Here is a 23528-nt window from a genome sequence, read left to right on the forward strand (position 1 = left end):
TCGTACCAGAATGAATTAAGTTCGTATCTGGAGGCTCCACTGTATAAACATTACAAAAGTTGCATGATTAAGGAAGTATTCAGTTTTATCTCATTCAATATCTACAGAGAGAACTAAACAACACAAGCTATATATTAAGGAGATGTAACTGTTGTCAGAAAGTACATTTTCAGCCATCTTATTTAAAAAACAGTATGTTGGCAAAAGTTGAACAACATCAAAAGGCTGTGGTTACATACCATTCTTACCTGTAAGGGTAAGAGCGTGTTACTGTTGCTGTCTGTTCGGAAAACATTATCTTCAATCCATGATTTAGGAGTCAGCGATGGAGTAGAACGAGTAAACTTGGGAGGAGCTATGACGTTACCAGAAAACGGCTTCTTTAAGGGAGAGATCTGGTTCATAGTTCCTGGAATTCCCATGTTTCCAGTTCTACGATGGTCTCTACCATGCACACTTCCCCAAGACATATTTCCTGTGCTCCAGCCAGTACTCTGATGGTTGCTCCAGGGTGATGTCTTCAGAAGAGGCTGAGGAGGGGAGGTGAAGGAGGAGAAATACTAAAGTTATTTGAAAATATTTCTGATCAATTTCTTTAAAAGTATTGGTAACACAGCCTAATCCTATGCATGACTGCTCAGAAATTATTTCTGCTGAATTCAGAATTCCGCTTACTCCCAAATAAGCTTAATACTACAATCTTATTAAAGCCAAATTGACTTTTTCTGGATCAGGGCAACAGGAGGAACACAAAACATAGTTCTTAGTTTTGATAAACCTAGCATATAGCAGAAAGACATTTACTTCTGCTTCATTGACTATGCAAAAGCCTTTGACTGTGTCGACCATGGCAAACTATGGCAAGTTCTTAAAGAAATGGGAGTGCCTGATCACCTCATCTGTCTCCTGAGAAATCTCTATGTGGGACAAGAAGCTACAGTTAGAACTGGATATGGATCAACTGACTGGTTCAAAATTGGGAAAGGAGTACGACAAGGCTGCATTTTGTCTCCCTGCTTATTTAACTTATATGCAGAATTCATCATGCGAAAGGCTGGGCTGGATGAATCCCTAGCCGGAATTAAGATTGCCGGAAGAAATATCAACAACCTCAGATATGCAGATGACACAACCTTGATGGCAGAAAGTGAGGAGGAATTAAAGAACCTTTTATTGAGGGTGAAAGAGGAGAGTGCAAAATATGGTCTGAAGCTCAACATCAAAAAAACGAAGATCATGGCTACTGGTCCCATCACCTCCTGGCAAATAGAAGGGGAAGAAATGGAGGCAGTGAGAGATTTTACTTTCTTGGGCTCCATGATCACTGCAGATGGTGACAGCAGCCACGAAATTAAAAGACGCCTGCTTCTTGGGAGAAGGGCAATGACAGGCCTAGACAGCATCTTGAGAAGTAGAGACATAACCTTGCCAACAAAGGTCCGTATAGTTAAAGCTATGGTTTTCCCAGTAGTGATGTATGGAAGTGAGAGCTGGACCATAAAGAAGGCTGATCGCCGAAGAATTGATGCTTTTGAATTATGGTGCTGGAGGAGACTCTTGAGAGTCCCATGGACTGCAAGAAGATCAAACCTCTCCATTCTGAAGGAAATCAGCCCTGAGTGCTCACTGGAAGGACAGATTGTGAAGCTGAGGCTCCAATACTTTGGCCACCTCATGAGAAGAGAAGACTCCCTGGAGAAGACCCTGATGTTGGGAAAGATGGAGGGCACAAGGAGAAGGGGGCGACAGAGGATGAGATGGTTGGATAGTGTTTTCGAGGTTACCAGCATGAGTCTGACCAAGCTGCGGGGGGCAGTGGAGGACAGGAGTGCCTGGCGTTCTCTGGTCCATGGGGTCACGAAGAGTCGGACACGACTAAACGACTAAACAACAACAACAACAACAAAGCATATACAGTCAAACCTCAGGTTAAAGTAGCTTCGGGATGAGTATTTTCGGGTTGTGCGCTGCAGTGCCCCGGAAGTAACGGAGCGCGTTACTTCCGGGTTTCGCCGCTTGCGCATGCGCTCAAAATGATGTCACGCGCATGCGCGGAAGCGGTGAATTGCGGCCAGTGCACACGCGGACACGGGTTGCATTCGCTTCAGGATGCGAACGGGGTTCTGGAACGGATCCCGTTCGCATCCAGAGGTACCACTGTACGTAGTAGTGACATGAGAATGACAACAGGTATCTCTGGCGATTGCTATGAGAGGCTCAAGCTCACTATTCCCATCTCAATTTTTGCATGTTATTTTTCTAGAGCAGAACTTGGGGGCCCAGCCACTTTAAGTACTAATCTTATAATACCAAGGAAATAAAACTTTTTTCTTTCTGCTAATTTCCTCTCTTGCTGTGAGATCAGTCCCACACTGACTCTCTCTAAAAAAGTTTTAGTGCCCCTCTACTAATGAAAGCAAAGATGTGACTGACTAAAAGAGTACAAAACCAAAAGTTGCCACTTATTAATAGAATCTATTTCCTTAAGGCTGTATGTGTAGACGGAAACAGATGAATCAGGTTTTAAAGAAAAATGTCAAAACTACATGCCAGATTTATAATATCCCAAAATGATCTCACAAATTAGGAAATATTTGCAATTCCTCAACTTGAGTGCTTGGTTGAACTTGCAGTTCAGAGTCTCACTGTTCTGTATCTCTAACATTATTCATAAATAATTAAAACGAAAACTGATACTTGCTTTATACATACCACTGAAGGTTTCATACACACACACACACACAAGTAATAATAAGTATTTATCCCTATTTCAATAACACTATCTTCCTACATACATTTATTTTGATAAGTTAGGTGATTCTCTCAGGATTACAGAAGTATGCAAGACTTAAAGTGCAACTCAAAATTAAGTCTTACTGTGTTCAATAGGGCTTGCCCCAGGTGATCAAAGTACTGTATAAGACTGCACCTTTAATGTCCCACAGATATTTGCTAGCTCAACTGTCCATAATACTTATGTGTACTCAGCTCTTTATCTTTCAGACTGTTGGTGTGACAGAAATAACTGTTACAATTTTCAAAGGTTTTCTGACTAGTCACCTGGAAAAGATTCTTATTTATCACAGCTGATTGGGTGAGTTGCTATTTACAAGCTTAAGGTAGCTATATTTGGGTTTTTTTATGAAACAGCAAAAGCTAGGCCATAAAGCATCATCATTTACAATAAAAGCATAAGAAGTTGATGACTTAAGAAGTAAGTAAAAGCATAGTAGCCCTAGGAAAGGTAGAGGGATGGTCCAGGTTGAGGGGGGGGGAGAGATATTGCACAGAATAACCATTCAAAGTTCCTTCTTTAGCTATTGGTACAATATTTTATGTCAAGTGATATGACGGAAAAGCTTTTCAATGACACTGATACGGGAACAGCTATAGCTGTGCAATGTGTCAACCTCCAATGTTAATAATTTAACACTTGGCTTAAAAAACAACAACCCCATACATTTAAAAAGAATTTGGGAGGGGCAACTTATAGTACTGCAACAATTAGAGGGCTACTATTCCCATTAGCCCCAGTCACCATGGCCAATCGTCAGGGATGATGAGAGCTAGTATCTCACAGGAACAGTCACGATATAATTATTTCAAAGTGAAATATTTTCAAGACTGTTGTGATACATCCTGGTGAAGAAGATATATAAACCATTTGGGTAGGATAATTAAGCAGACACTAAAGTCCTAAATAATTGCAGATAGACTTGGTCAGTCTTGAATGTCTCATGCTGCAATTTTTAGGAGAAATATGCACCATACTGTAAAACTAACAGTGAAGGTAACAGGATTTAACAGGATTTTCATCTTTACAGCTAGTCTGATGCCCACCAAGTACTACTATTTATAAAGCTTAAAGCACAAAAGGCAGAAGGGATTTCATTTGCTTTGTGAAAAACTTAGAAATTCTTTCTGTAATTCTTAGCTTTTCCAACAATAGACCGAATAGTGAATATCAACGATACTTTTAAAAAATCTTATTTTAGTTTCTCCATTAAATACAACTTATAATTCTTTTTTGTTTTGTCATTGTAGGTCTTTATTACAGAAACACAGTTGGTTACACAGACAATCATAATTAGATTCTACATGGGTGACATTTGATCTCAATCCACTTTTGACCTGCTAGGCAGCTACTTACTCTCAGCCATCTGTAAAATGGGAGCAGCAGCAATCTACTAGGCCAGCTTGTTCCAAGAAGAAGCAAGAGGCCTTTAACATTAAAGAGCTTTAAATGAATCAATAAAAAGATTAGAAGGAAAATGTTTAATACTAAGCATAAATGTACAATACTAGAGCACAAACAAAATGCAGCACACTACCCGATGAACAAGGAAGTTTAAAGCTAGTCTGTTATAGAAAACATGAAACTGTAAACTTATATTACTGTGAGTATGAAGAGCTCATTGAAAGAAGAAAGCTTCCAACCAATGGGAGAAAAGGTTTTCAGCCCACCCATAAGGTAGCAGTAAGTGCTGCATGCGAAAAGACTGGGACAACCTGAAATACCACACTGAAACTTTTCTTGGCATCTACAGCTGCTTATGCAAGCTGCTTAGCACATAGCTCAGTGTTGCAAAATAAAACGTAAGCGGAAATTTGTGTACAGACCTATTCACAACCTGGATAAATCAAGATACTCAGTTTAAACTGCTTTAGGCCAATTTATGGGTGTGTGGATTGGAATGCCAGATTTTGGACTACCACTTATGGTTGCTGGTTTACACATATGTATAACTCATTTAAACAAAAAACAGTCACTATAAACTAATAAACTTGTCTGAAACAGATGTTCAAAACTGCCCTGTTCTGTTCATTATGAAGTTATGATGTTGCTGATTCACTGCAAAATAAAACTATTGAATAAAAGCAAATAAAATCTATAGGTAGCCAGTATAACAACCCAGTGAATATTGCTTAAACATAACTATAAGTTATGTAGACCCTTCATCATGGGCGGAGCCAGGATTTTGATTGATCCCCCCCCCCCGCTACACCCATGCCCTTCATAACTGAAATCCTGTGCATACTTATCCAGATGTAAGTTGTACTGAATACAGAACTTATTTATTTGGTAATTTATTTGGTTTGAAAAAACTGATAATCTGCTTTTTGAGCTCATACTCCACAAAGTGGCTATCATCGTTAGGTAAAAATACAATACAAAACCATTTACAAATATCCAGCGGAAAACCCCAATGCAAAATAAACAATAAAAACTAGCAGTAAAATTCAGCAGATCTCAGCATAGAAACCCTAGTTTATTTACAAGTAAACATGCATAAGATTTCACTGATTGTATTGTTAAGTACATGAAATGTCTAGGCCATATATACAGAGAATAAATATTTAATGGAAAAAGCCTAACCATGTTTACTCAGAAGTAAGTTCTACTGAATTCAATATGGCTTTCTGCCAGTTAAGTGGGTTAAGACTGCAGATTTGATCAAGAGGACTGGGAAGAGAGAACAGCCAACTGAATACTAGTACAGTAATTTATTATGAATTACTGTAACAGAAACTAAGAAAAATATGTGGGAGTTAAAGGTCTCCTTTGTCTTCCTAGGACTTCTTCACATATTACCGAATTCCAACAAAGAAAGCACTTTCATGTATTGCACAATGTAAGTCCAATACAGAACGCCGTATGTGACAATTACACCTCAATGGTTGATTGCCCAATGCACACATACTGTGCAAAAAAAAAGCAGACATATAAGATCATCCACACACAACTGACCTACACACAGGATTCATTTTATCTTTATTTTTTTACGACTTATTTTTCACATTGGAATTTTGTAACTTGTGAAATCATCCTAAAGATTATAGCACATATTTCTTCCCCCTTGCCCCTACCCTGAGGTAACCTTTGCACTAGAAAAGCCATATACATGGTCACAAGTGTTCCCTTGTGAGCACATTGGACCGGGAGGTCAGGTGTGGTACATCTTGTCTACTCCCAACCCCTAGAAAAACTCCTCTCTCCGAAGGAAGGCACCTTGGGGCCCCCACCATGTTCCACTAGCCAGCTGGCGGCTTGACACCGCTCTGACACTTCCGCATGTGCATTTGTGTCCTCAAACATCTCTCTCGCATGTGTGCGCACACAGCCTGCCCAGGCTCACTCCACTGTTCTCTTTGGCCCCCCAGCCCCTTCCTCACGCAGTCCCTCTCCTCAAAAACAGATTCCTGCCACAGCACACATGGCAAACTCTTCTTGGAAGAGAGCAACCCTATAGGACAGGGTTCAAACCTGAGAAGCTTTAAACCTAAACAGAACTTGCCACCATATTTCCTTGGCCAATTTTCATGCATTCGAAATGTGTGTTTGTGTGTGTCCCCATTCTTTTATGTTTTCAGCAAAAACAATTTTTAAAGCAAAAATAACACGCATGCACACACGTGTTTCCAAAACAACCCCTCTAAGGTCCTTCAATCATAGGACATCCTCTTTCGATACACACACACACACACACTCCTCTTTCTTTGACACACACAAACCCTGTTTCACCACCAGCTTTCTGCAAGCAATTAAATTCCTCTTTACCCAGCCCTCCCGCCATTCAACAACCTTCCAAATGGGGGCGGACGACTGTTAATACACCGTTTTCCTGCGTGATCATGTATTCAATCGATCCATCGATACTAGGTCCAAACTGCTTCGCCGCGAATGCCAAGGCGACTCGGAGGGCCAGATCGGGGGGGAAACGGCCAGTAATCGGCAATAGCTACCCCAGAGCTGGATCTTCTCCTGTGGGTCGCCACCCACCCTGGACCCCCGATTCCCACAGCACCCACCTGGTGGTGGTTGTAGGAGTTCCTCTGCTGCAGGAAGGCGGCTGCCGCTGCGGCCGCGGCCGCCTGGTGTTGGTGCTGCTGCTGCTGCAGCTGCGGGCTGACGGGCGAGCGCCGGTTCGGCGGCGGCTGCTGCTGCTGCTGCTGAGGTAAACTGATCTGAGGCGGCGGCGGCGGCGGCGCTGCTGGCGAGAAGGGGCTTCCGAAAGGCCCCACCGAGGCGGCGTGGGTCGACACGGGCGAGAAGCTCTGGAAGAAAGCCGGGTTGAGGGACGACGGCATCCCGCCGCCCGCCGCGTAGAAACTGCTGCCGCCCTCCGAAGACGACGACGACGATTCCGGGCTGGGCGGAGGAGCCATGGCGGCGGCTGAGGCGGCCGGAGGAGGCGGCTGAGGCGGCGGCGGCTGCTGCTGCTGCTGGCCCGGCGGCGGCGGTTGCTGAGGAGGCGGCGGCGGCGAGGTCTGCACCGACCACGGCGTGCCGAAGCTGGGCAGCGGCGGCGGCGGAGGGGAGGCCGCGGCTGCCGAGGAGGGGCTGCCCAGCTCGGGGCTCTGCAGGCTGCTGAAGCCCGAGCCCAGCCCGCCGGGCAGGAGGCTCCCGGCGCTGCCCAGCAAGTGGCTGCTGCTGCTGCTGCTGCTGCTGGGGGGAGACTCCATAGGGAGGAGGGCGAGAAGGGAGCCGCTTCACCACCACCACCTGGCAGCCGACGTCGCCGCCGGGCGCCACATCGGGGTCGGCCGAGCCAGCGAGCCGAGGGACGCCGGGAGTCCGCTGGCGGCGGCGGCGGCGCTTGGGCTGCTGCGCTGTGAGGAGAAAGGGCGGCGCGGGCCAAGCGAGCCTTCGGGGCGGCTCAGCTCGCGAGGCGGCGGCGGCGCTGAGGGAGAGGCGGGAGGCAGGCGACTCCCTCGTCCGGGTCGGGGTTTAAAGCCGGCCGGGGCGGAGAGAAGAGGAGAGCGGTGGGTGGGTGGGTGGGGGCCGCCGGCGCCGCCCGCTTCGCCCGGCGCTCCAGCCTCGCCTTCCCCGCCGTCAGCCCCGCTCGCCCTCCCCTGACAAGCTGCTTCGGCTTCTCGGGGAAGCGGCGTCCGGAGCGGCGAGAAGGACCGAGGGCGACGCCTCCTCCCTCCGCCGAAGCGCTGCTGCTGCTGCTGCTGCTGCTGGCTCGGCGCTTTCCTTCTTCTCCCTCTCTGCAGAGTCCGGCTCTTTCAGTCAATGCAAAGGCTGCCCTTCTTCTTTTCTCCCCCTCCTCGCTGCTGCTCAGTTTTTTATTTTGTTTGGGGGGGGGGGAGCCAATCTTCCTTCCCGGCTTGCTTCGCCCCCAAAGTACCCAGCGATGGCGAAACCAGAGCTTCCCTGCTCGTTGCTAAAAGAGGCTTCGGCTGCAAAATCATGTATTTGGGTTCTTTGGCGGGGGGGGGGCAGGGGGCGGAGAGAAGTGGGGGGGGGAGGGTTTTAACTAACAAAAACCTGTCCTGGACCAAAAAAAAAAAAAGGGGGGGGGGAGAACAACCACCGCCCTTCACGGAATAGAAATTGTCAAAGTTATTAAAATAAAATAAAAATCAGTATATGTATATCTAGAAGCAGCCCTGGTGTCCAACTCTATTGAATGGATTTCCTCACGTCACTAAAGTACTGGGGGGAAATCCCCCTGTGCCGAAAAATAGCCCCCGCTTTAAAGAAGACATTGAAAAAATCATAGAAAAAACACCCCTTTCCGAAACCAGAGATTTCTCTCTCTCGGTATGTCCATAAATACATATATCTGCCTATCTATCGATCTCATTTATCTCCCCGCCGCCCTCGATCTCGTGCTCTTAGCAGCTCCTGTCAAAGCCCCTCCATGTTCTACTGTCCTGGCCCTACAAACGGCCTGCGCAAAAGAAAGGACTGGGAAGACAACCCCCCCCCCTCCCCAAAGGGCGGCCGCCTCTTTCCCCTGCACAGGATCCCCGCGTCTCGTTTCTTCCGCAGCCGGTCTGTCAGCCCCGCCTGAGCAGCGCCAGCCCCGCCGCAGCCGCCCGCATAAGAACCCGGAACTGCCGTCACGGCCGTCACGCATCACAATCCCGCCCCTCGCAAGTCTGTCAACGTCCCCGGCGCGCCCTCAGGCCCCGCCTCCTTTTTAATTATTCATGCGCCGTCGGCTCGTGTCTCTCCGTGGCGCCTTCGACGTCGGTTATTCGGCGCTGGGTGGAAGCCGGACGAGACCACCGAGAGACATTTCATTGGGGGGGGGCCTTTCTTTTACAAAACATTTATTAACGCAGCCGGAGGGATACGTTGGCTGACACGGTGGAAAGCTCATTTGGGTGTTTTACTTGGCTGCGTTGGGAAACAGCGTCTCCGCCCCGTCCTCTCTCCCGACTTCCCCCAGGAAGCGCGGCGCAATCGGCTCTCCCAAGCAGCCTGACGTCACTCCAACGCCTCGTTCGCGTTGGACACGGTCCCGCCCACCACTCGCTTCGCAACGTCATCAGTCGCTTTTCGCCAGCTGCGGCAAGTGGCTCGATTTGGTTTTGATTCAGTATCTTTCTATGCCTCTTGTCATTGAAATGAATCCCAAAGTGGCTCACAAACGACTAATAACGACAACATGGTAGAACACAACAGAACATCACAAATGCAGCATAGATCATATAAGATAATTAACGCATCATCAGTGAAACAAACATTTACAATCTAAAGAACACTGTTAACAAGGCAACAACTAAAACAAGCTAAACATCACAATACAGCAAAAGTCACGTTTTATGATTGACAAATAAATACAGCATTTATAATCTATAAAGGAATGTCCAGAGAGCGGGGGAGCGGGAACTAGGCTGGTGGGAACTTATCTGTGGAGAGCCAGTGGGGTGTAGTGGTTAAGAGTGGTGGACTCGTAATCTGGTGAACCGGGTTCGATTCCCCGCTCCTCCACATGCAGCTGCTGGGTGACCTTGGGCCAGTCACACTTCTCTGAAGTCTCTCAGCCCCACTCACCTCACAGAGTGTTTGTTGTGGGGGAGGAAGGGAAGGGAGAATGTGAGCCGCTTTGAGACTCCTTAAAGGGAGTGAAAGGCGGGATATCAAATCCAAACTCTTCTTCTTCTTCTTCTTCTTCTTCTGCTGCTGGCTGGCAAGATGCAGATTCCTGCTCCTAATGTTTTATGATGTTTTTATATGCGCTGGAAGCTGCCCAGAATGTCTGGGGCTACCCAGTCAGATGGTGGGGTACAAATTTAAAAAATAAAAATGAACAGCTATAAACATAGAAAGAAATGAAATCAAACAAACCTTGACTGACAGAACACACACACACTATTAAAACCATACAAATAATTACAATAATAAAATAATAAAAGCAACATGACGCTAGCCCTGTCATTGAAAGTAGTCAGTTCCCAAAAGCCTGTTGGAATCAGAAAGTCCTTCACTTGCTGGTGGAAGGATGGCAAGGAGGGAGGCAGGTCTAGTTTCTCCAGAGAGGGAGTTCCATCGTTTCGGAGCAGCCACCACCGAGAAGGCCCTTGGTATCAGCTCCAGTTCTTTCTCATACAACCATTCTGTATCAAGTGGTGGAGTCTCTCCTGGAAGTAACATTTTTACTGGTTACTGGTTGGAAAGCTTCAGCATGTTCCATACAAACAGACATTTATCTGCCCAAGGCTGAGCATCTGAAAAACCGGCTTTGCAAGATCCCAGTGTGGTCAGTTTGGGCTGGGGTGTGAGCCTATCCACCACTGCTGTGTGCCTGTTGCCTCTGCCCTCACCAGCTTTGGAGGAGACAAGGGAAGGGCAGCAGCCTCTGTACATAGAAGTGCTCTTGCTGGCCTCATCCTGCCCAGTACCCCAGCATACTAGCACATGCATGAAAATGTGCAATTGTCAAATAGGAAGCATTAAAAAAATAGTTTTGAGGATAATTATCAGCATGACAGTCTTTCTACCACTCTTGTCTAACAACTGCTCTGGAAAAATGACAAAGCCGGCCAAAACTTTTCCACTTTGTTACTTTAAGGCATGATTATCATTGGTACATCAGAATTCTGAGGGAAACACAAAGAGATGTAATAGTTGGGCGTGACTGATGAACTGAAGGCCCTGCCTGATCCCCATTTTGAACATGATGCTATGAGGAAGGAAGCAGGAAGTATAGTTGGATTGTACTTCCTGTTCCATGTGCTTCTAAAATCCCTCTTCCAGCGCCAGTGGTTGGAGCTATGAGCTGCTCTTATCTGGCCCATTAGCTGTTCACTTAGCCCTTTCAGATTTCAATGGTTTTGCGATTATCTCCTTTTAATCAATCTTGAGAGAACCTTGAGGATCTTAAAGATGGTGCCCAAGTCTCTGTTTGTTCCATTCTCCCTCTCTAATCTCCTCCCTCAAATTTGCCTTTCTCAGTGCCAACAACAAAAGAAGAAGCAGTGCAAGCAGCTACTGTACTATTTCATTTAGAGGTTGCTGGCTAGTTCTGATCTCTGAAGGAATAGGATGGGAAAAACTAGAAGACTATAGCAACGGTCTTTTAATATATACAGTAATTTAAAATGAGGGAAAGAATCAAGACTTCTCTGTCATAAAAACCAATGTTTTTTCTGGCAAGCTAATATGCAGCAGCACTTTGAATGATCTAGCAGCTTAGTACATAAACCACATTTCCCTCATTTTGCTGTACTGCAGATAAATTAGGATTGCTTCACTGCATGCTCCTTCGTATAGCTGTCAGACGTACTCCTCCAGCCCTGGCCAATTTATATGAAAATTGTGTTCCTCGAGACTTTCTCAGGTCGTACCAAACAGTTATTTACAAAATATGATGGTAGTTCACAAGTAAAACTGATTTATGCTTTTAAAACGGATTTTAAGGTCTTATACCTGGTACGAAGAAAGTGTAGCAGTGGGAAATTTGCACAAGCTATCTGCTTGCCTCTTGGACATAGTGGATAAAGGTACATGAGCTTAGCTGTCCATCTTTGCATGTAGTCCTATCGGTGCTTGCAAAAAATGAACACTTTCAAGCCACCTTTCCCTTTCTCCAGCTCTGGCACCATTCTTGGATGTTGGAATGCATTTCACTTGATGCATCACAAGTTACGATTGCTATGATTTACAATGAACTGAAAAAAATGTTTAAGATAACCTTTGTGAAAAATCCAGAAGATTTTTTGCTAGGCATTTCAGGTCAAGATTTGCCAAAAGAGAAGAAAAAAACTTTTCATGTGTGCTACAACTGCAGCTAGGATATTGCTAGTACAAAGATGGAAAAGTGTTGAAATACCAACTAAAGAAGAATGGCAAGGGAAACTGATGGAATATCCTGAAATGGCAAAACTAATGGAAAGACTTTGAGACAAGGACAATAGAGATTTTAAGAAAGACTGGGAACCATTCATGTCATACTTACAGAATCAATGTAAAGAAATGGAATCACTTGCAGGGTTTGATTAAAAATGGTAAATGGACCCTTGACCATCAGTCGTGACCAACTCTGGGGTTGCGGCGCTCATCTCGCTTTATTGGCCGAGGGAGCCGGCGTACAGCTTCTGGGTCATGTGGCCAGCATGACTAAGCCACTTCTGGCGAACCAGAGCAGTGCACGGAAACGCCGCTTACCTTCCCGCCAGAGATTCAGGGATTCGAACCACCAACCTTCTGATTGGCAACTCCTAGGCTCTGTGATTTGATTAAACACTTGCAATTAAGAAAACAAATGTAGGAATTAGAATGACAATTTTAAAATGATAAGAGAAGAATAATGACAATTATTTTTTTTAAAGAATAAGAAATAACAAATAAGCAGGAGGAGATAATATGCCAAAAAACCAGAAGAGGAAGCTGAGGGAAGTTGTGGAGGGGAGGGGGAAATTGGGGAATGGTATTTTTGTTATATGTTATGATATTTTTATTTTTTAAAAAATGTAAAATCTCAATAATTTTTTTTTAAAAAAACAACAACTTATTTTGCTGGTTATTCTCACAGCAAAGCTCTTTCTGAAATACCTCTCATTCCAATAATTGCTGCACGTAACATTAAGCCATGGCTTGTTTTAACCACGGTTGTTCAATAAACCATGAGTCATCCCACAAGCAAGTAGGTTTGCTTGGTTCCCCCCCCCCCCAGTTGCTCTTTGTGCATCTGTAACTTAGTAAACACCAAGGTGGAGTGGTCAAACAAATAATGGTTAAGCAAGACTGCTTGGTTTGGATGCAACAGCAAACCATTGTTAAAATAACCCGTGTTTCATAAGTCAAGAACAAAAATGACTTACATCTTGGGGGTTGGAGGCTGGGTTTGGGTGTTTGAATAAAACATACTTTATGTGCCAAGGATCTGGCCCCAAAGGGGTCACAAGTATTTGTCCAACAGTAGCAATAGCTGGAGAGCAGAAGCTTTGTGTTCACTCACAAAGGTGGTTGTATGCCCCATTGTCCTCGCTGGCTTGTGCATGTCAGGAGTTATCCTGCATGCAGGGTTTCATGGCCAACAAAGCTCTTCCTCTACCCAGGGGTTGCCAACCTGGTCCCTACCACCTACTAGTGTGCGTTTCAGGATTCTAGGTGGGCAGTTGGGGGTTCTACGGCATAAGTTGAATTCTCCTTCCATTGAGCACTGGTGGGTGGTAAGGAAATTTTACCATCCAGAAAGATGCATTAGTGGGTGGTAGGTATAAAAAGGTTGACTACCCCTGCTCTGCACTGTATAGGAGACGTTGCTACTACCTGTTGACGGAGGAATTATTATTTAGTTGGCACCCTGTTTCCCCATATTTGTGGCCCAGTTATCCACTCCTACAGGCAAGGACTCTCTCTCTTTTGTTTACCTGTGTTATTCGGCCAAACTGTTTGTGTCACCAGGTTTCCCATCACCAAAGTCCCTCTTGCGTCCTCAGAGGTTCTCCAGGCATGAAGTGAGAGTGATGTGGCTCCATGCTTGTTATCCCTTGTTATCCAAGCTATGTGTTCCCGGGCCAAGATTTAGGGATGTTTTACATGCACATCCTTCTCCCAGCAACCAAAAAAACGAGCAAGGAACACTGTGATACATTGCATCTTTATAATCAAGCACAAAACAGCTTTCTTTTTAAGAACCATAACTTATGGTTTAATATTCGTGTGCAGGTGCTCACCTTTGTGGGAAAAGAGAGTTTTGTCTGAACTGCATTTTGTTGAAGAATATTGAGTGATCCCTGCCATGCTGCAGAGGCAACTTCTTTCTCAGGAGAGCATTTTCAGCTGTGAATACATATTTTTCAATACATACGCTTCAATGACACTCAGCTGTCATGTCCGTAACACATTTACCACCCACCAAGGATTCTTTGCCCCTCTTTGTGACCTCTTGCCTGCTTGCCATACTGCGGCCATAGGGCACAGATGGTACCGTCCTGTCAAGCTATGGCAGGTGACAGAGATGTTCAGTGATTGGTAATCATAGGCTGTAATTAGCCAGACTGGATGCAGACTCGGATAATAAGGAACCAGCCAGCTGCCAGTCACCTGGTCTTTTAGACTATGGTAGAATGGCCAGGGGTGAAAGAGAGAAGAAACAAATAAGCCTTCCTTTATTTCTTATTCAAATACAGTGGTACCCCGAGTTACAAACGCTCTGCTAACCTGGAAGAGTTACCTCGAGTTGAGAACTTTGCCCCAGGATGAGAACGGAAATTATGTGCCAGCAGCGCAGCAGCAGCAAGAGGCCCCATTAGCGAAAGCATGCCTCTAGTTAAGAACAGTTTCAGGTTAAGAACAGACCTCTGGAACGAATTAAGTTCGCAACTAGAGGTACCACTGTATACTACATGTGGAGAGCTCTTTTTTTGAACAAGTTTTTTAGAAAGTCAACAACTCTGAGGGAAAGTCATTTCGAAGTTTTGCATAATTGGCATGTGAGCGCTTTAAAATTAAGTATGGGGAGGGGCGGGGTACCCTGCACAGTGGCGGAGCTAGCTGCTCCTGTACCCAGAGTGGTGGGGCGTTCAGCATGGCGGCACGATCCTCGGGGGGGGGGGCGATTGCGGTGTGGTGGCGCAATCCGCCTGGCAGGGGCCCTATCGTGGTGCAGTGGCATGATTCGTCCATGGGGGATTTTGTCACCCCCCTCTGGGATGGAACCCAGGGTGAGCGCCCCCCCGCCCCCCCTCGTATGTCCCTGACCATGCGCTCAGCTTTCATTTGTGGCTGCTATAAGCTGTCAGCTAGGGGACGCAGGTGGCGCTGTGGGTTAAAGCCTCAGCGCCTAGGGCTTGCTGATCGAAAGGTCGGCGGTTCGAATCCCTGCGGCGGGGTGCGCTCCCGCTGCTCGGTCCCAGCGCCTGCCAACCTAGCAGTTCGAAAGCACCTCCGGGTGCAAGTAGATAAATAGGGACCGCTTACCAGCGGGAAGGTAAACGGCATTTCCGTGTGCGGCTCTGGCTCGCCAGATGCAGCTTGTCACGCTGGCCACGTGACCCGGAAGTGTCTCCGGACAGCGCTGGCCCCTGGCCTCTTAAGTGAGATGGGCGCACAACCCCAGAGTCTGTCAAGACTGGCCCGTATGGGCAGGGGTACCTTTACCTTTACCTTTATAAGCTGTCAGCATGTGACAGCGGCCACAACCTGGGAACAGCTTTTACTGGCTGGCAAAACCAGGGTCTCAAACCCTCAATGATTTTGGACCTTCCCCTGGAGGGTCTGGCAGACTAAGCGGACAAGACCAACAGTGGGTCCAACAGTCAAGAAGGCGGTGTCTGCATGTGCTGTAGAGGGAAGTGGGGGGCAGATGGGGCTTGTCAAGCTGGGAAGGGAGCCTATCTAGGAGAAGGAAAACTCTGGTCCTAAACCTCCGCTGCCTAGTAAACTCTACACAAATCTGGAATGCAGTCCCTAAGACGGCTGGATGGTGCCTTCTATGCCTCATGGAGTTGCTGTTTAGAAGGTTGGTGGTTCGAATCTGTGTGATGGGGTGAGCTCCCATTGCTCTGTCCCTGCTCCTGCCAACCTAGCAGTTTAAAAGCACATCAAAGTGCAAGTAGATAAATAGGTACCGCTCCGGTGTTTCTGTGCACTCTGGTTTCCGTCACGGTGTCCTGTTGCACCAGAAGTGGTTTAGTCCTGCTGGCTGCATGACCCAAAAAGCTTTTCTGTGGACAAACGCTGGCTCCCTCCGCCTGAAAAGCGAGATGAGCACAACAACCCCATAGTTGCCTTTGACTGGACTTAACCGTCCAGGGGTCCTTTACCTTTTACCTGTTTAAGCTGGTGTGTGTACATCTGTGAAGGCCATTGCTCATGCACAGATGACAGCTTCACAAATTGGGATTTGGGGCCTTGCAAGTGTGGGGAAAGCAGACAGATAATGCACATCAGCTGAGGACATCCCTGCCCGCTCTCTGGTGTGTACAGCAGTTTGCAAAGGCATCTTGAAATGCAGCAAGGAAAAATGATCTTGCTGCCTTTTAAGCTGCAAATGTGCACACAGCCTATGATCCCCTTATGTGGCATTTTCTCCTATTTATTGCACTTTTATGCCACCTTTTCTGCAGGTGCTCAAAGCGGCATACATGCTTCTCTTCCTCCCATTTACACTTGAGGAAGGTTAGGCTGCAAGATTGTGACTGTCCCAAGGTCACCCAGTGAGTTTCATGGCTGAGCAGGGATTTGAACCCTGGTTTCACTGGTTCTAGTCCAACACTCTAATCACTACACCACACTGTCTCTTCTTGTGGTTCCCCATACCCCTGAGGTTCAGGCGACCTCTGCTAGGGCCCAAGTCTTTCAGGTGACATGTCTGCCCCATGGAACTCCTTGCCAGTAGAGGTTTGGTAGGAATTGTTCTTGCCTTTGTTTAGACATCTCATTAAAACTGTGTTATTCAGACAAGTTGCTGACTGGTATTTATTGCTGTTTTTACTTATATTTTTATTGCTGTTGTTGTATTATTATTATTATTATTATTATTATTATTATTATTATTATTTTGCAGTGCACTGCCTTGCTGTATTTTTTTGGTGAAAGTGCAGTTTATAAATATTTAAACAAAGCAACAAACTAGAAAATATCACCCATTATTATTACAGTGGTACCTCGGGTTACATACGCTTCAGGTTACAGACACTTCAAGTTACAGACTCTGCTAACCCAGAAATTATACCTCGGGTTAAGAACTTTGCTTCAGGATGAGAACAGAAATTGTGCTCCAGCGGTGCGGCGGCAGCAGGAGGCCCCATTAGCTAAAGTGGTGCTTCAGGTTAAGAACAGTTTCAGGTTAAGAACAGACCTCCAGAACAAATTAAATTCTTAACCCGAGGTACCACTGTATTATTATTATTATTATTATTATTATTATTATTATTATTATTATTATTAAAATTATTAGTTGCTTGCCATCCAGAGGTCTCCAAGCAACTTACACACACAAACACACAAATACTCATAGTTATAATCAAAGGAGTGAGTGAATTAAACATGCTTAACAAGGGGATAGAAGAAAAATGAAATATATTTAAATGCTATGGAATGGGATAAATGAACACAATGGGATAAATTAAGTCCCAGATCTAATATAATAATTTTCAAGTAAAAATGTCAAATTTATATATTTAAATTTTTAAAACCATTTTATAAGAACTAAATCGAACCTTTGCACATTTTTCATACACCTGGTAAATGATTTATTTTATTGCATTAGCTGGATTTCCCAGAAATTGCACAATCTCTTGTGGTCCATGGAAAAACTGGCAGCTTTAAGAAGAGTCAAGCACAAGAGAAAAATTAATGATTTTCTTGATTCTCCTTGCTAGTTTGTTCCACTATGAAATGGGGACATCAATGTTACAATGGCATGTCACCGTTTTTCAAAACAAGCCAGTGTCAGAGAACATTTCATTTTATTTTGCAATAACCCACCACCCACACCCGCCTGCCTCCTGAAATTTAAATTCTATCTATTAAGAACAGATACTTGTAATCCTTCAGGGCTGCTGTGCAGAATGATCTGGATGACCTTCCCTTTATGAAAAGCCATTCTGATGTCATAGAAAATAGATATGGCATCTATAAATAAATTATTCAGAGCTCGGTGCGGAGATGGAGTTACACGTTGCTATTGTTAAGAGGGGGATATGTAAAGCCTGACCCCAGAGTGCAGCTGGTATCTTCCTGATTGGTATCCTGCATTTCCTATTGTTTGTGATTACAACATACAAGTGGGGCAGGGGAGCCGGGGGGGGGGGGTGAGAGAAAAGGATGCCTGTGCATGGAGAAAATTTGGCCTCGGCGCTGATTGCAATTATGGGCTTCTTAGCTCAGGAGCTATTAGTCTGGAGGAGCAGGTTCAGTCGCTGTTCCCCAGCTCACCCCGTTCTCCCCCAAATCTGCAATTTCAGGGGAAGTGAATGTGTTCACCTTCTGTGTTTGCCAGCTGGACTTTACCCAGGCGACACAAACTGAATTGTGTCAACAGATGGCAGAAAAAAGGAGGACATAAAAGACAGTATCTCGTCTGAAATATTAAACAGGTGCAGAGGTAAGGAAAACTAAATGATCAAAAGCCCAAGATAGAGAGTAATAACTGTGCCTCTTAGTGTCTCACATCTACTGTCCTCTCTCTCTCTCTCCCTGCAGTAATAATTTGAAGGAAGGATGCATTTAAATGGCGTATTCCGAAGGCGCACAAAGGAGATGCGAAGATATGCTTTTGCTGAACTGCGGCCTAGCTGTGGCGGACGTGTGAGCTTGTGAGGAACACTGAGTTGCTCTTCACACACAGTATTATATAAGCTAAATGGTATCAAAAGTCCAAACACACACACCCCTCCACTAATGGATATGGGTTTAGTAAAAGGAATCTCTGCCCTTCATCTTTTGGAGCAGCAAAGTGCTCACGTTCTTTTCCGTGAAAGCAGAATATGTCTGCTGAAAGAAAAGCACCATGGCGCTCTAAACTTTGAATGTGGCGCATGATATCTGGCAGAAAGCATTTGTTCCAAGGCTCCCCCCCTCCCAACGCTGCCAGCTGGCATTACTATAATGTTTAGTAATGTGAGGTTACAGTATCTTTCTCTCCAAGATTCCATTGTTAGAGACGATCATAATGATAAACCTTAGCAATTATATAGTTTATTTTGCATGTTCGAAGCATATCACATCACATTATCTCTGTAATCTTTACAGAGATCCTGTAACTCATGCTTAGATCTTTATGGGGTGTGACAATACCTCTTTATTTCCCCCAAATGTGCCGTGTCCTGCTTTCAGCCCATCACTGCAATGCTCTCATGTTCCTATTGCCTCTGCTGTTTTAACACATATGATTTGTTATCTTGAAGCATTTGTTTGTTTGTTTAAATATCAAACCAGCACAACTAAACATAACTACTTATTAAAGTGCCTGGGTACAACAAAATGTTTTCACAAAGCATACAGGCCTACAGAGTTGGGAGTGCATTCTACAGACATGGTACCCTTTGCCCGTACTAATGTTCTGCCTTCTTCATAATCTGCTTTGTAAGCCTGTTAGTTTCCAGAGGAGCCTGTCACCCATCCTTTACCAATGAGCTTGACCTTTAGAGCCAAGTGACTCCCGTGGAATCAGTGGCGTAGCGTGGGTTGTCAGCACCCGGGGCAAGGCAAGTAATTTGCGCCCCCTAACCCGCACGACTGGCACCCCCCCTCCACAGTGGGCGGCGACCCGGTGGCTCGGATTGGATTCGCGCAGCAGTGAGAGAGAGAGAGTGAGTGAGCCAGGTAGGGGCAGAGAGCTGCGAGTGTGAGCGTGCCCCCCCCAGATGTTGCGCCCGGTGCGGCCGGCCCCCCCGCACCCCCCACGTTACGCCACTGCGTGGAATGGCTGCAAAATGAATGGGCCAGCCCAATGCAGCCTTCCCAAACCCTCAAAAATATATCTATATTACCAACAGATAATCCCAGAAACATCTGCAAGATTCCTGTGTAGTCAAAGTGGCAAATGTTGCATTTTTAAATGGGTAGCCCTGCATGATGACCTTTGTCGGGAGAGAGACAGGGGAAATGTGACCTTGCGAGTTCTCCTCAACCTCTCAGCAGCTTCCGATACCATCAGCCATGGCATCCTTCTGGAGAGACTGTCTGAGTTGGGGGTCGGTGGCATCGCTTTGTGGTGATTCTGGTCCTACTTGGATGGTGATGCTTTTCAGCCCTGTGGAGCCTTCAACGTGGACTTCCTCAGGGCCCTGTGCTATTTAACATCTGCATATTTGCGCTTTTATCTTTTTTTTTTATCTTGTGAACCACCCTGAGATCTTTTGATGAAGGACTGTGCCTAAATCTAATAAATAAATAAAAACAGTGATATAAGTAGTTCTGACTTTGAAATATATCCCACTGGATTGGAGGAGGGGGCAGACTTTATTGCCATGATGACAGTCATCCATTCCAGCCTTAGGGGCCCTAAAGCAACTGCAGGAGACAGTGGGAAGTGATGAGGGATGGGCATGGCAGGAAACTGGCGCAGTATCATCACATGGAATGGGAACACTAGGGCTGATGAGAGAGGCATCTCTCTCCCTCTCGCTCTTTGGCTGTACCGTGCAGCCCAGCAAAGCAAAATGCCAGGCTTCAGGGTGATATGAAGGTGGTCCTTTCTCATGTGATTGGAGAACTACTCTAAAGCAGGGTTTGGGCACATGGTGGACAGCAAAGGCAAACTGAACTCAGAGCTTTAAAAAAGAAAACTACGAGGGTCATTTTGTTTTTGTAATGGTCAGACCTTGGACTGCAACCATACATAATGAAAGAAAACAAAAAAGAGAACACAATGCCATTGAACATTTCTTTTATTAGGGAAGAAATGTATAGTGTATCTGCAATGCAAACAATATCACATTTCAAATACTCAGTTCGCATCTATTGCTACAGGGTCAAATTCATAATCTTAGCATGTGATTTCCAGAAATGTAGAAATAAACTCCCATTTTGCCAGAACCTCATGATATGTTCTTCATTCTCTTATCTTCATATATTAAGTAACCTTTCTGTGAAAGCTATATCCCATATCTCCAATAACTAATCTACAATTTAAAAGTCATATACCGTATTTTTCGCTCTATAACACGCACCAGACCATAACACGCACGTAGTTTTTAGAGGAGGAAAACAAGAAAAAAAATATTCTAAACGAAATAGTGGATATATGATTTTTGTGGTTCATGCTGTGGCCACAGACACGTGATCTGACAGTGAGTTTGGAGTAGCCCAATGCAAAAATCCTGAGGATCCATGTGGCTCCATGCTTTGTAACCACGGAGGAGGGAAGGAAGGGGAACCATGGATCCTCTGCTCACGACTGCAGCAGATCCCCCCCGCCACCCACAGGCATTCGCTCCATAACACGCACAGACATTTCCCCTTACTTTCTAGGAGGAAAAAAGTGAGTGTTATGGTGCAAAAAATATGGTAATTTCAGGACTGATGGGAGTGTCATTCTGAGCGGCATTATGTGGGGGGAAATGGTCCTCCATGACAGGCAGTGGGCACTGGCCTCCCTCCCTCATGCTACACCATGTCATGATGTAGCATCGTCCCAGGGCGTATTGTTCTGGGCTGGGGAGGACAATGGTAGCCACATGCAGCAGGAGGTCTGCAGGAGTCATGTTCCCTCAGAGACACCACAATTCACAACCAGAAGGGGTTAGAGAAACAGGGTGACAAAGAGAGTTCAGCCGCAGCTGAGTTTTCTGAGTTTGTATGAAATGTCTGACTTGAAATGTCTGACCCATCCCCTCTGCAGGGAGGTGGGACCAATTCGGATGGTCCGCCCCCACCACTTAATGGATCCAAATGGTTTCCAGAAAGTGGTAGGGGATGCTTTATCCCATGTTGATGGCCTTTCAGCTGATTCCCTGGTGGCCCGCTGGAATGTGGAGTTAACCAGGGCTATTGACTGTTTGGCTCCAAAGCGCCCTCTCCGATTGCATGGAGCCCGGACTGCCCCGTGATTTTCCACGGATCTGAGGGCAATGAAACAATCGTTGAGACGGCTAGAGCACCGGTGGCGGATAACTCATTCCGAATCTGACCAGACACAGGTTAGAGCTCAACCTCGAGCCTACCAAGTGGTGATAGCGACGGCGAAGAAGAATTTTTTCACCGCCTCTATTGCATCTGCAGAAAACAGCAGCAGGAGACTTTTTCAGGTGGTTCACAATTTAGCGGAACCACCTGCAACATCGGGGCCCAGTACGGGCCACATGTTCTCCTGCAATGATTTTGCAAAGTTTTTTTACAGATAAAATCGCTCAGATTCGGGAAGAAGTAGACTCCACCGTGGGAGCAGGGCCGGGGTGGGAGAGTGTCTAGTCAAGTTGCGTGGGATCAATTCCAATCTGTTACCTCCGAGGATGTGGACAGGCTGCTTGGACGAGTGAAGCCAACCACCTGTCTTCTGGATTCTTGCCCATCCTGGCTTATAAAAGCTGGCTGGGAAGGACTGGGCGATGGGCTTCGTGGGGTGGTGAATGCTTCCCTCCGTGAGGGAGCCTTCCCAGACCCGCTGAAAGAGGCGGTTATTAAACCGCTTCTTAAAAAACCATCTTTAGATGCGGCCACAATGGCCAACTATCGCCCAGTCTCAAATCTTCCATTCTTGGGCAAGGTGATTGAGCGAGTGGTTGCTGAACAACTCCAGGCACGCCTGGAAGAAGCGGACCATTTGGATCCCTTGCAGTCGGGATTCAGGCCTCATCATGGGACTGAAACTGCCTTGGTCGCACTGGTTGATGATCTCCGGCGGGCTAGGGACAAAGGTGAGAGCTGTTTCCTAGTTCTGCTGGATCTCTCAGCGGCGTTTGATACCATCGACCATAACATCCTTCTGGACCGTCTTGAGGGGCTGGGAGCTGGGGGCACTGTCATACAGTGGTTTCGCTCCTTCCTCCTGGGCCGTGTTCAGAAAGTGGGGGGGCGGATGAGTGTTCAGACCCCTGGGCTCTCACTTGTGGGGTGCCTCAGGGTTCTGTCCTCTCCCCCATGCTATTCAACATTTACATGCAGCCGCTGGGAGAGATCATCAGGAGGTTTGGGCTGGGTGTTCATCAGTATGCAGATGATACCCAGCTCTACCTCTCTTTTAAATCAGAACCAGTGAAGGCGGTGAAGGTCCTGTGTGAGTGTCTGGAGGCGGTTGGAGGATGGATGGCAGCTAACAGATTGAGGTTGAATCCTGACAAGACAGAAGTACTGGAGGTACAGAAGTGTGGAGGATTCCCTGGTCCTGAATGGGGTAACTGTGCCCCTGAAGGACCAGGTGCGCAGCCTGGGAGTTATTTTGGACTCACAGCTGTCCATGGAAGCACAGGTCAAATCTGTGTCCAGGTCAAATATGTGTCCAAACTCAGAAAACTCAGCTGCGGCTGGTACGTAGGCTGAGACCCTATCTGGTACGTAGGCTGAGACCCTATCTGCCTGCGGACTGTCTCGCCAGAGTGGTGCATGCTCTGGTTATCTCCTGCTTGGACTACTGCAATGCGCTCTACGTGGGGCTACCTTTGAAGGTGACCCAGAAACTACAACTAATCCAGAATGCGGCAGCTAGACTGGTGACTGGGGGCGGCCGCCGAGACCATATAACACCGATCTTGAAAGACCTACATTGGCTCCCAGTACGTTTCCGAGCACAATTCAAAGTGTTGGTGCTGACCTTTAAAGCCCTAAACGGCCTCGGTCCAGTATACCTGAAGGAGCATCTCCACCCCCATCGTTCTGCCCGGAGGCTGAGGTCCAGCGC

General features: G+C 46.3%; 1 protein-coding gene across 4 annotated transcripts in view; it reads right to left on the reverse strand.

Moving 5' to 3' along the window:
* Positions 1-7479, reverse strand: part of CPEB2 (cytoplasmic polyadenylation element binding protein 2) — a 70025-nt gene extending 62546 nt beyond the window's left edge. For 2 of the 4 annotated variants that reach the window (XM_079991582.1, XM_079991580.1), the window contains exons 1-2: positions 6811-7479; positions 249-530 (exon numbers count right to left, since the gene is read on the reverse strand). In XM_079991582.1, the coding sequence (XP_079847708.1) occupies positions 249-530; positions 6811-7464 (936 nt within the window). In that variant the 5' untranslated portion in view covers positions 7465-7479. Of the gene's footprint in view, positions 1-239; positions 531-6810 lie in introns of all 4 variants that reach the window. The other 2 variants (XM_079991581.1, XM_079991579.1) reach the window with 1 other exon arrangement.
* Positions 7480-23528: the final 16049 nt, after the last annotated feature.

Source organism: Podarcis cretensis (genome assembly GCF_951804945.1).
Source record: "Podarcis cretensis genome assembly, chromosome: 9".
Lineage (NCBI taxonomy): Eukaryota > Metazoa > Chordata > Lepidosauria > Squamata > Lacertidae > Podarcis > Podarcis cretensis.